At 41.2% G+C, this 14,043-nt stretch overlaps 1 protein-coding gene across 1 annotated transcript; it reads right to left on the reverse strand.

The window, feature by feature from the left end:
- Positions 1 to 1,012: 1,012 nt before the first annotated feature.
- Positions 1,013 to 12,714, reverse strand: LOC134626821 (NACHT, LRR and PYD domains-containing protein 12-like). The gene is made up of 6 exons (XM_063472742.1): positions 12,588 to 12,714; positions 9,941 to 11,795; positions 6,789 to 6,962; positions 6,498 to 6,671; positions 3,456 to 3,502; positions 1,013 to 1,634 (listed from the first exon to the last, which is right to left on the reverse strand). The coding sequence occupies exons 1-6, from the start codon at positions 12,712 to 12,714 to the stop codon at positions 1,066 to 1,068; spliced, it is 2,946 nt and encodes a 981-aa protein (XP_063328812.1). The 3' UTR covers positions 1,013 to 1,065.
- Between the last annotated feature and the right edge of the window lie 1,329 nt (positions 12,715 to 14,043).

Here is a 14,043-nt window from a genome sequence, read left to right on the forward strand (position 1 = left end):
AATGTATATATATATATAGATATATATATATATCTATATATATATATATAGATATATATATATAGATATATAGATAGATACAGTGTCTCACAAAAGTCAGTACGCCCCTCGTATTTTTGTAAATATTTCCACTGGACAACATTGAAGATATGACACTTTGATATAATGTAAAGTGTGCAGCTTGTATAACTGTGTACATTTGCTGTCCCCTCTAAATAACTCAACACACAGCCACTAATGTCTAAACCGCTGGCAACAAAAGTCAGTACACCACTAAGGGAAAATGTATCATATATATGTGTGTGTGTGGTGTGTGTATGTGTGTGTGTGTGTGTGTGTGTGTGTGTGTGTGTGTGTGTGTGTGTGTGTGTGTGTGTGTGTGTGTGTGTGTGTGTATAAATCTTTTGCTTTTTTCTTTGTGGTAACTCTCATTAAATTCTGCATAGGTTGTGACCTGGTCTGAAAGTTTCCTGGGCGGAGCGTAGTCATGGTGACATGGTGGATGTCCATGGGACGCTCCATGGATCCATACTTACTGAAGATTATGAAACACAACAGAAGCTGAAATACAGTTTTTACAGTCATTATACAAAATATATACCAAGTCCATGAAACCAGCTTGCATGCTTGTGTGTACTTAGCAGGAGAAGTAATAACACATGATCAATGCTGAACCTGTGAGAACTGCAGTATGATTATTTCTATGCGTGATGGACCGCTACGTTTTATTACCATACAAACAAACCCTTTGCCCCACATTCAGTTTTCAGTTTGTTTCCACAGTTTTTAATGGATTTTGCTGTTTCCTGTGATCCTTAGGATGTTTCCTTGATTTTATACAGCTGTGTTATAAGCCCTTTGTCAAGGATGGGCAAAGGGCTAATAACATAGCTGTATACTCTCTATTCCCAATATTGTGCATTACTCTGAGAAGAAGAGGCAGTTTTTCCAAATCTTGTTAATCAGTAAAAAAAACAAAAATGCATTACTATGATAAGGTGTTATTTGTTCTGCTTAAAGTGCACAAACTTGACTGATTCATACTCATCATTTACACTCATCCTCCTACAGCTTGCACAGAGACACTGAGGACTGGATGTTAAACATCAGGTTAAAGCCCAGCCTGGAGTCACAGCCAAAGCCTGCATACAAAGGCTCGGTGAAGGTGGTGTTGAAGGTGTGAAGGTGGATCAGACTGTCACAGGAGACTCTGTAGAAGGACACCACGCCGGCAGGATAGTCTACATACACTGCTATTCTCTTAGAGAAAGAGGATGAGGATGAGGAAGGGAAGTACATCTCTTTCCCTTGGTTGTTGTGGCAGACAGCGTAGCGGTCAAGAAAGCAGCTCAGACTCCAAGACTGATCGTTTCCTCCAAACCTGCTTCGAGGGCTGTTGCCTTTTCTTTTGATTCCTCTGTAACTCACACATATGTCCACTAGTCCCCTCCACTCCACCTCCCAGTAACAGCGACCGCTCAGTTCATTTTTACACAGAAGCTGGGGCCAACTGTCAAACCTGTCTGGATGATTCGGATATAACTGAAAGTCTGACGCTGTCACCGTCACGTTGTTGTGGGACAATCTGAGGGCTCGGCTTACTGTGTTTGGGTCTATCTGCAGCTCGCAGGCATCTGATGGAAACAAAGAACACAGCAAATCACATTAACTGGTTTCATTTCTGTTAACAGTATGCAGGCAAATATTCCTAGATCTTTAAAAAACATTTGATACAGTTGATCATGAACTGTTAATTCATAAACCTGAGTGGCACGAGATCCGACGGAGGTTGTACTGCACTGGGTAAAAACTTATTCAAGTGACAGCAAACGGTTTGTGAGGTTGGGAGAATATTCCTCATTATGCTTGGACATTGCATCAGGTATTCCACTAGGTTCTGTACTGGGTCCAAAACTACTCATTAGGTATCGATATATCAAACTTAGTTTTATTTGCAGATGGCACAAATAAAAACCTGATGGAGCTGCTGGAGATGGTGGCTTCAGAAATGTGCATCAAAAAAACTGGTGTGCCAGGAACAAAGTACCATTGAATCAAAACATCATTGAAGTGCACACAAGTGCAGATTCATATGAATGGATCCTTTTCCTGTAACAGGTGTAGACTGCTGGGGGATTCCCATGATGCACTGGGTGTTTCATCTTCACTCACTGGAGGAGTCCAAATTCATGGGCTGCATCCTCCCGAGGCCGCATTTGTGGGCCGATTGTGTCACAGCGACACGACGAAGGCTGTCCAAATTGTTGGACTCTTCCGAACGCAGCTGACAAATGCGTCCTCCTTTTCCCTGAATTTGAAGGATGGGTTGCATGTGTCCTTCGTGGCCCACCATATCCCAGAATTCATAGCGCGGCCCAGCCAATTCCAGTTTTCAACAATGGCGGCCGCTGCTAAGTTTTAAAATTACTCTTACTAATCTTTCTGGGTCACAAAATAAACTTTTAACATATTTTCAGGCGAGAATGTAGCTGTGTAAACTTCAAATATCTGCTCGGTTTATCAAGATATCACATATTTGCAAAAGTGCTTCGACGTTTTCGGAGACGTCTGTTACCCATCAGATCGATAGCTAGCCGGGAGCTCAAGCGTCACTAGAGCCGCCGAGAACGGCACAACTCCCAGCACATCATTTTCAGACCCCCGCAGTCTTTCGCTACTCAGGTTAAACGTGATATATAAGCCACTTAGACAACTTAAAATGTTATTGTTTGGCTTTTTCAGTGTTTTATTTGTTCGTGAGTAAATCAGTTTGGCTGAGATTAAAGTTATAGTTTTCACACAGCTGAATAAACGTCAAACAGAAAACTGATTAAAGAGAAGTGTGAGACGGTCGAGAGTTTACGCCAGTGTCCTGTTATATTTTAGATAGAAAAGAGCAGATGAGTTTATTAAACTCCACCGAGAGAGCGGTGACGCAAATCTGAAGGCTAGACAGTCCAATTTCACAGCCGCTCACTTCCGGCCTACCCGACCTCCTGAGGACCCGGCCCATGTAGACCGTGAAGGCATCAGGTGCCAGGCGTGCAGCCCATGAATTTGGACACGACCACTATGTGTTAATAGACCTCTCTGAATTGAATCATATCTGTTATTAACCTTGTCTCTCTTCCACAGCATGTCTTTATCCTGTCTTCCTTCTCTCACCCCAACCAATCACAGCAGATGGCCCCGCCCCTCCCTGAGCCTGGTTCTGCTGGAGGTTTCTTCCTGTTAAAAGGGAGTTTTTCCTTCCCACTGTCACCAAAGTGCTGCTTATAGGGCACTCTGTGATAGTTGGGGTTTTCTCTGTTTTCTTTGTATTATTGTAGGGTTTTTTTAACCTTACAGTATAAAGCACCTTAGGGATTTGCTGGTAGGTAAATAAAATTGAATTGAATTGTTTTTTATATTTTTTTTCTGTGACATGTCAGAATAAACTGAATAAAATCACTTACACTTCTTTAAGCCCGGTTTCAGCCTCTGTTCTCCACCATGATCCAATCTGCATGACAAAACAGCCATTTACGGGTGCAGTTATGAACTGCTTCACACTTTAATCATTTGAAATGATTAAGGCTGGGAATTCAAGAATAACTCACAAAATAACGCTATCACAACATAACAATACTTTTGGATAATCGTGTAACTGAAAATGAAAATTTTCCATAAAATGCAAAACTCAAGCATTATGCAGTGTAATGTTCCATGTATATGTGCATAGTTTGTCAGATTCATTGACTGCATTGTCTACTTGATGATAACATATCAGAACTCTTGGTTTCAATTTCAAATTTCAATTTCAATTTATTTGTATAGCACTCTTCACAGTAATATAAAAACAGATATACATAAAACAGCACAATCAAACATTCAGCACAAATCTAATTAAAAGCCAATCGAAATGTAACATTATCTCATTACCGGGTTTTTAGTGCATGCTGGGTAAGTTCTTGTAAGCTGCTGTGATGTGGGCAGGCTGGTGTTTTTTGGAACCCCTTTCCTCTTTCATTCTCTCCAAAGACTATCTCTGGGTTTCAAAGGTGAGAAGTAAACTGTCCACACCCACTACCAGATTGTTAAATGGAGAAACCTTTTGAATACAAGCGCACTCACGCACACAGGTGTGCACACAGTTGTTCAGACACACTATCTTCCTTGGCTGCTGCCTCTAAGCATACCATGCGTTGTTGGTCTTGTGTGCTGCTCAGTAACATTCAATATTTATTATTTATTGTTACTTATATGTTCTCTTTTTGCTTGTTTTCTTTTTTTTCTTCCAGCAGGTGATCCAGTTGATTTTTAGTGTCTTTTCTCTCTGCCCCTCTTCCCCTCTCCTTTTCTCGAACTTGTCTTGTCTACATCTTTCCTTTTCCTATTATCCCCCCATCATGTCTGTTCCGATTGTAATAACTAATTAACTAAACAACTAACTAAAAAAATAATAATATAATTAAACAATAATAATAAAGATCAATCAAGTATACCAGTATGGCAAAGCTGTAATGATCCACTTGGAAAAATAAATCCCGCTGCGCAATAATAATTCTGATTGCTGCAGTGCCAAACGGGACAGGCGAAAAAAAAAGAAAAGAAAAAAGAACTGAGAAGTAACGAAGTACAAATAATTTATTAGTGTACTTAAGTACAATTTTCAGATATCTGTTCTTTACTTGAATATTTTTTTCTGACTACTTTTACTTGTACTCCTTGCATTTCTACATTTGTTTGTTCATAAACCTGCTGCTAAACAAACTGCAGGTCAGAAGCAGGTCAGCTGATCACAGCCTGTACAGTAAGAAAATCTACTCAAGCTCTCAGTAAAAGTTATTGTGAGTTATGATTATTTTCCCTGAACCTTACAGCTGATTTCAGGTTCCCCCACCTGCTGAATCCACTTTAACCCCTGACTGTGCACATTTTCCTGTCAATATATAAAATAAAGATTTCTTTCCTTCTTTAAACTAAAGTCAGACTAACGTTTGTATTCCCCCCTTACTTTATCTTTATGCTAATACAACACAGGGTTCAGTGAGCTTTGCACAGAAATAGAAATGTCCTCCAAAGAAACCACTTTTCATTTCTCACTCTGAGTACATTTCAGAGCTTTTACTTTTTTACTTTTACTAGATGAAAGCAGTTGAATCAGTACTTCAACTTTTGCTGGAGTATTTTTAACAGTAGTATTTGTACTTCTACTTAAGTACAGAATGCCTGTACTTTTGCCAACTCTGCTGGTCCCTGGTGGTGTTCTGCGCTGGTGCTCTGGCCCTCGTGTGGGCGGAGTCTCCTCACACTAATTGTTCTTCTAAAACTGTTCTGAATCTTCTCATTAAGCTTGAGGGTTATGTGTTCTAATAGTCATCATGCTCAGGAAGATTCCTCACTGAGACAAGTGGTCGCCATAATCAGTGTTTCCAGTTCTCCAAGCACTAAGGAAAGGAGCTTCAATGCTACCTTTCTTGCTTCCTTTAGCAGAGGATACACTGGTCCATCCTTTGCAATGGACCATCTGACCATTCATGAAAAAAATAATTTAAAAAAGTGGTGCAGCTCGTATATATATTGACTGTAATTGGATGTTCATGCCATAAATTGATGAAATATTTTGAATTTTTCAAAAACAGTTTGTTAAACTCACAGCTGAACTCTGAACATCACACTACTGGAATAAAAACTACTTTTCTTTGAGCTGTTGCTGCATGAAGAACAAAGTTCTCCAGATTATAAGGTATATTCACTGATAAAAGTGTGTTTACACTTCTGTGGAATCAGTTTGCATTATTAATGTCTTTTGCAGTATTACAGCCTTTAAGATTATCATGGATTCATGTTTACTTCGGGTCGGCTGGAATAAACGTGGAATGGAGCAAATTTTACTGCAGTCACAGGAATCGTGAAAAGGATAGTTCTACGGGATCGCAGCAGCTAAATATAAGAAAATAAGAGGGATTTAATTTTATTGCCTGCGGCAGATTTATTAAGCAGGGCAAATTATTGTGACGCCACAGGTGATCTACTAACTTTCTCCTGAATTTCTCCGCAATTTAATGGCTCAAAAATCCGCAAACCAGAACGGGGAGAGTGTTGGGCCCATTAATCAAAATAATAACTCGGGCTGTACACATGTGTTTCTCTCAAAAACAGTGCAGCAATTTAGATGTACAAAGGGTCCTGAGGATTGAGACTCAGGTGGAGCTCAGAATTTATTCAGAGAGCTGCATTAGTGCAAACTGAAATATGTGTCAAACAGCTGACCTGTATGATGTGCAGAAGAAGAAAAAACTGCAGTCCTGTTACTGTTATGTTACCACAATTGTAAATGCGCAGATTGCTGTTAGATTTAATATTGCATACTGCAATATTCAATCTAACACAGTAACATGAATTCATTAATAGCAGCTTTGTCACTGACATTTGTTATACTAGGGACCTTTGGCATCCACCGTATGTAAAGATTACATCAGAACACGTATGCTTCTCGTTCTTTCAGAGCATACCTGAGAGTATCCAGTCTGCAGTTTGGATCATTCAGTCGAGCAGACAGCATATCTGCTCCTGTGTCACCTGGATGATTGTAGCTAAGGTCCAGCTCTCTCATATGTGAAGGGTTGGTGCTTAGAGCCGAGGCCAGAGAAGCACAGCCTTCCTCTGTGACCATGCAGCCTGACAGCCTGAAAATCATGAATAAAATTTAATTTTTAAGCTGAAGAATTTAAAAAAATGTATTATCAAAAATCTGCAAAGAATACTATGCTTTTTTTTTTTTTATTTAAATGATAATGACTAACTTAAGAATCTCAAGTATACAGTGTGGACTCCGCAGTCCAGTGGACAGCAATGTCACTCCTGAATCCTGAAGATCGTTGTTACTCATATCCAGCTCTCTCAAACTGGAGGACTGGGAGCTGAGAACTGAAGACAAAGCTTCACAGCTTCTCCATGACAGCTTGCAGCCACTCAGCCTATGATGAAAAACAGACAAAACTTAAACACTTAAAACATTTAAATCATTTCTGCTTTTGTGACCACAAGTCACACTGCTTCATTTTAAAATAGTCCGACTAGGAGTAGCTAGATATGCATTTTTAAGAAATGGATATCTGCACTGCTGATGGTTCAATACACAAATCCAGCCTCACTGAGTCACAAGCTAGCACACCCATAGTGTTACTCTGTTCCCAAATGGGAACGTTCAGTCTGGAAGAACCTTCAGCATAAAATCTCTGCCAAATCAAACATGTAGGTCCATGACCCACATATCTCCAACCTTCCTTTCATATCAAACATTCTTGAAAGAGTAGTTGTCAAACAGCTAACAGATCATCTGCAGAGGAATGGCTTATTTGAAGAGTTTCAGTCAGGTTTCAATTCAATTCAATTCAATTCAATTTTATTTATACAGCGCCAAATCACAACAAAAGTCGCCTCAAGGCGCTTCATAGGTACAGAGAAAAACCCAACAATCATATGACCCCCTATAGCAAGCACTTTGGTGACAGTGGGAAGGAAAAACTCCCTTTTAACAGGAAGAAACCTGCAGCAGAACCAGGCTCAGGGAGGGGCGGGGCCATCTGCTGTGATTGGTTGAGAGAAGGAAGACAGGATAAAGACATGCTGTGGAAGAGAGACAGAGATTAACAACAAGTACGATTCAGTGCAGAGAGGTCTATTAACACATAGTGAGTGAGAAAGGTGACTCAACTCAATGCATCATGGGAATCCCCCAGCAGCCTACACCTATTGCAGCATAACTAAGGGAGGATTCAGGGTCACCTGGTCCAGCCCTAACTATATGCTTTAGCAAAAAGGAAAGTTTGAAGCCTAATCTTGAAAGTAGAGATAGTGTCTGTCTCCTGAATCCAAACTGGAAGCTGGTTCCACAGAAGAGGGGCCTGAAAACTGAAGGCTCTGCCTCCCATTCTACTTTTAAATACTCTAGGAACAACAAGTAGGCCTGCAGTGTGAGAGCGAAGTGCTCTAATAGGGTGATATGGTACTACAAGGTCATTAAGATAAGATGGGGCCTGATTATTTAAGACCTTGTATGTGAGGAGCAGGATTTTGAATTCTGGATTTAACAGGGAGCCAATGAAGGGAAGCCAATACAGGAGAAATCTGCTCTCTCTTTCTAGTCCCTGTCAGGACTCTTGCTGCAGCATTTTGGATTAACTGAAGGCTTTTCAGGGAGTTTTTAGGACTTCCTGATAATAATGAATTACAGTAGTCCAGCCTGGAAGTAATAAATGCATGAACTAGTTTTTCAGCGTCACTCTGAGACAGGATATTTCTAACTTTAGAGATGTTGCACAAATGGAAGAAAGTAGTCTTACATATTTGTTTAATATGTGCGTTGAAGGACATGTCCTGGTCAAAAAAGCTCATCACAGCACAGAAACAGCTTTAGTGAAGGTTACAAATGATCTTCTTATGGCCTCTGACAGTGGACTCATCTCTGTGCTTGTCCTGCTAGACCTCAGTGCAGCGTTCGATACTGTTGATCATAATATCCTATTAGAGCGATTAGAGCACGTTGTAGGTATTACAGGTACTGCACTGCAGTGGTTTGTATCATATCTATCTAATAGACTCCAATTTGTACATGTAAATGGAGAGTCCTCTTCACACACTGAGGTTAATTATGGAGTTCCACAGGGTTCAGTGCTAGGACCAATTCTGTTTACATTATACATGCTTCCCTTAGGCAGTATCATTAGAAGACATAGCATACATTTACACTGCTATGCTGATGACACCCAGCTCTATCTATCCATGAAGCCAGGTAACACACACCAATTAGTTAAACTGCAGGAATGTCTTAAAGACATAAAGAGCTGGATGGCCGCTAACTTTCTGCTTCTTAATTCAGATCAAACTGAGGTTATTGTACTCGGCCCTGAAAATCTTAGAAATATGGTATCTAACCAGATTCTTACTCTGGATGGCATTACCTTGGCCTCCAGTAACACTGTGAGGAACCTTGGAGTCATTTTTGACCAGGACATGTCCTTCAACGCACATATTAAACAAATATGTAAGACTGCTTTCTTCCATTTGTGCAACATCTCTAAAATTAGAAATATCCTGTCTCAGAGTGACGCTGAAAAACTAGTTAAAGGCAACCGCGGGTGACTTTGGTTTCATTTTATAATACTGGACTTATTTTTCTATGAAGGTTTGAACTTTGAGAGTTTAAACAAGAGAGAAAAGTGTGAAAATGTTCATGCCTGTCTGGGAAAAGTGACCAGAGAAAAGTGACAAGAGACCGCAACATCTCTAAAGTTAGAAATATCCTGTCTCAGAGTGACGCTGAAAAACTAGTTCATGCATTTATTACTTCCAGGCTGGACTACTGTAATTCACTATTATCAGGAAGTCCTAAAAACTCCCTGAAAAGCCTTCAGTTAATCCAAAATGCTGCAGCAAGAGTCCTGACAGGGACTAGAAAGAGAGAGCAGATTTCTCCTGTTTTGGCTTCCCTTCATTGGCTTCCTGTTAAATGAAGAACTGAATTCAAAATCTTTAAAATTTTAAAGATTCCCATGATTCACTGGGTGTTTCTTCTTCACTCACTATGTGTTAACAGACCTCTCTGCACTGAATCATACTTGTTATTAATCTCTGGCTCTCTTCCACAGCATGTCTTTATCCTGTTACTTTATGTGAGAGAACACCCACTGTAGGTTTTCAGCAAGCTATAAAACTGACATATTCTGTATTTATAGCAGCAGCAAAGATACCAAAAGCATGATAACAAAGAAAGCTCAGAAGAGAGCAAAATAATCTAGAGGCCACAAACATATCTGCAGCTTGGCCTTTTTGTTATTGGACTAGTAAATAACATCATCTTGCTCTCAACTCTGTAAGGTCTGTAAGGCGATTTGTTCAGGAGGAGTAATATTATATTTGGTTTTGTGGATGACTCACTTATCCATGAACTTACAGAATTTTTTTAGAGGTTCTGACCACTGGCAGCAGCCTCAGAAGAGCCTCCTCTGAAGCACAGTATTTCTTCAGGTCAAACACATCCAGATTTTTTTCTGATGACAGTAAGATGAAGAGAAGTGTCGACCACTGGCTGGGAGACAGTTTATCTTTGCAGAGACTTCCTGAACTCAGGTATCGTTGGATCTCCTCCACCAGAGAACGATCATTCAGTTCATTCAGGCAGTGGAACAGCAGGATGCATTGTTCTGGACCAGGATTCTTCCTGATCCTCTTCTTCACATACAGGATTGCTTTCTGATTGTTATGTGAGCTACTTCTTGTTTGTGTCAGCAGGTCTTGTAGGAGAGTCTGATTGGTCTGCAATGACAGACCGAGGAGAAAGCGGGCAAACAAATCCAGGTGACCATTTGGGCTCTTTAACGCTGTCTTGACTGCATTTTTTTGGATATTCAGAGCCGTAGAAGAGTTCGATTTACTGAAACACATGAACAGACTTTGCACGGTGAGTCGGGGGACAGGCATCACATTTCTGTTGTAGCTAAACAGTGATATGGTCACGTAAACTGCAGCTAGAAACTGATGAATGCTTTGGTGAGTAAAGCTAAAGATATTCTTCTGGTCCTGTTCCTTCCTTTGTCCACAAACCTGCTTGAAGATCTTTGTGAACAGTCCTGCATACTTTGATGCTGCTCTGACATGAATGCCACTGCAGCTCAGCTCCTCCTCAGTAAAGATGGCGTTTCCTCTCAGCAGCTGGTGAAAAGCTAGTTCAGCCAATGACATAATGTACCGAATGCACTTTTCTGGGACATGCTTCTGCTTTGTGTGGTTAATCTCAACCATCAGGAAGTGGATGTACATCTCAGTCAGGGTCTTGGGCAGCTCTCCTCGCTCACTGGTTTTCAGCACATCCTCCAGAACTGCAGCTGTGATCCAGCAGAAGACTGGGATGTGGCACATGATGTGTAGTCCTTGGGATGTGTTGATGTGGGCGACCATCCTGTTGGCCTGCTCCCCATCTTGGAATCTCTTTCTGAAGTAGTCCTCCTTCTGAGGGTCAGTGAACCCTCTGACCTCCGTCACTCTGTGAACGTACTGAGGGGGAATTCGATTGGCTGCTGCAGGTTGTGTGGTTATCCAGAGGCGAGCAGAGGGAAGCAGTTTGCCCCTGATGAGGTTGGTCAGAAGCACTTCTACTCCGGCTGACTTTGTCACATCGATAGACTTCTCTGTTTTTCCTGTGAAGTCGAGCTGAAGGCAACTTTGATCCAATCCATCAAACACAAACAGAAGTCTGAACTCACTTGTGTCTCTGGAGTTCTGTAAACTTGTGAAAATGTCATTTAAAGTTTCTTCTTTGATACCACTGGCTGAAAAATATGGGATACATGTATGGATGAGCTCTGCCAGGCTAAATGTTTCTCCTTTCCATAAACCCATCTGCTGACAGTCAAAGGGGAAGATCAGATGTAAGTCTTGATTGGTTCTTTTTTCAGCCCAGTCCAACATAAACCTCTTAACAATGGATGATTTGCCAATTCCCGCTATCCCGCTGGTCAGCACTGTCCTCACAGCAGTGCCCTCACTAGAAAACAGTTGGAAGAGGTCACTGGGTTTAACCACCCTCTCTGACTCGAGGTCAGCCAGTCTGACCTCTTCTTGTGAACAGGAGTCTGTGGTCGGTCTCTCTGTAATAAACAGCTCTGGGGTCACGGCATACAAACGTTCCTCATTCTGCTTCTCGAGGCCCTCCTGAGCACACCTGAAGATGTTCTGGAGCTCAGACTGCAGTGTGACTTGGTACGATGTTTCAGGTTGTGGAGGCGGAGCTGCTGGCATGCATCTTACATCTGTGGGGAGCAAAGACACACCCATGAAAAGTCTGCTGTGGGAAACACCAACACAACAACCTGTTTGTGCGCACAACCAGCATGCAGCCTCTTACAGTTGCTCCTGTTTTTCTCCATCCTTTAAACTTTGTTAAGCGTAACTTCTCTTGTGTTTCTCTGTTTGCGCTATTTAGTTATATTTTGTAACTTTGTAATAAATAGTATTGTTTATTTAGCTTAGCTAGCTACTCTTCTTACTGTCTTAGAGCAACTGAGACCACATGATTTCCTCTTGGGCTCATTAAAGAGTTCTGATCCAGATATTTAAAAAAAATTAATTAATTCCCTGTAACAGCATCATCGCTGAGGTGGGATGGGAGTCTGAGAACGAGTCTCCTGAAGACGGGTTGGACTCTGCGAGAGGTGCAGGGCACAGGTGCAAATACTCATTTCCTCCCAGCTTGCTGTCTGTATGCTGTTTTCCCCCTGATGGTTCAGAGGGTTGTTTCATATTGTAAAGATCTCATAGTGCTATACCGTACCAATAGGGCACTTCTCCCTCAGACTGCAGTCTGTCTAGTTGGTTCCAGAGTCTTCAGCTTTCCAAACTGGAAGCTCCTCTTCTGGTTCCACAGCATATAGTTAGGGCTGGATCAGGTGACCCTGAATCCTACCTTAGTTATGCTGCAATAGGTCTAGACTAAGTATGTATGTATATGTGTGTGAGTGTGTGAGATATTTTAATGTGGAGTTCAGTTTGCCTCAACTGCTTCAGAAGCCGTGTCAGCTGACTGACCTGCTTCCATGACTCACCTTCAGGTCCTAAGTCAGTGCTGGATAAACTTTCCACCTGATCCTTCGTTTCCATCTCCTTAAAATCTTTTAGCTCGCTGTCTCCCAGCTCCTCCAACGCTTCCACCAACTCTGTTGGTGTTGCCATCCTTGGTCCTGTCAGGAATCAGGACATGTCTGTTTAGCTTCAGATGTAACCCATCTGTACCCGTGAACATTTGGATCAATGAGAATAAAATAAACCCATGAGTTAGACACATTCCACTTCACTTTACAGTTTCAGCTGTTTGTTTGGTTTTTTAAACTAGACTGTTCAGTGTAATAATGAACAATCCTTCCAAACCACATGTGTGTCTCACATGTGGTTTTAGTGTCAGTTTCACACAAGAAATGAAAAGTTTCACCCCTGTCGATGTCTTCTTCAGACGCTTAGTAATCCAGACAGATTTATGCCACATTACATCAAATCTTTTGTTGTATTCATTTTTTGCCAGTTGAACATCAGCTTAATAAGTTCTTTAAAGCAGTGGCAAGATATGACCTTTCATTATCTGCCCGCGTTTTTGGTTTATATTGAGGATATGTTCAAATAGACTATTGCACTTTCAGAAGGTTACTAAGTGAGACGTGAGAGAGAAATAACCCAAGGAAGCTACGTGGGAGTCATGATAATAACAGCTAAGGAATGTTTCTTCCTTTATTACCTCCTTTAGTAAGGATACACTGCTGTCCCTAATGTTGTGACACAATTTGATATGTCATCATTTGTACAAAAAAATAATTTTAACATAACAGACAAAGTGATGTTAATCATATAAATGTTCAATAATAATGTTACGCTGTGCGGCAGGCAGGATGTAGGACCCAAGTAAAGGACTCGAGCACACAAAGGTCACTTAAAGCTGCAGCTTTACTCGCTGCGAAAACTTGAATGCAAGATATACGAAACAAAACATAATGACCGAGAGCTAGGAAACCAGGAACTCAAGAGAAGAGAAACTAGAAAACAAAGAAACTAGAAAACTAGGAACTGACGAGAAAACAAACACGGAGACCGGCAGCATGGAGGAAACATCCAGCACAGAGACGGTACGAACAGGGGAACAGGTGGAAACACAGCTGGGACTAATCAGAGCCGGTTAATGAGACGGTGGGAAAGCAAAACCGAGATCATCAAAGTAAAACAGGAAACACAAGAGACACCACAAAGACACAGAATGACACTGACTGAGGAGACACAGGAAACATGGGACACGGAGGAAAGGAGGAGCACAGAAGCAGAAACCAGGAGACTAAATAATGAAATCACAGCCTATTAATAACACAGAAACACTGGGTAACCAACCCAGGACCATGACACAAACACTGTGTTTCTATTTCATGCTGTGACGTGTTGTTGAGTCAGTGAATGTGAACATCGCAGTGCTGTAAGAAATGACAGTAACCTGTAAGGTCTCCAAACCCCAATGATCTTAAA

The sequence above is a fragment of the Pelmatolapia mariae genome, linkage group LG4 (genome assembly GCF_036321145.2).
Source record: "Pelmatolapia mariae isolate MD_Pm_ZW linkage group LG4, Pm_UMD_F_2, whole genome shotgun sequence".
Classification (NCBI taxonomy): Eukaryota; Metazoa; Chordata; class Actinopteri; order Cichliformes; family Cichlidae; genus Pelmatolapia; species Pelmatolapia mariae.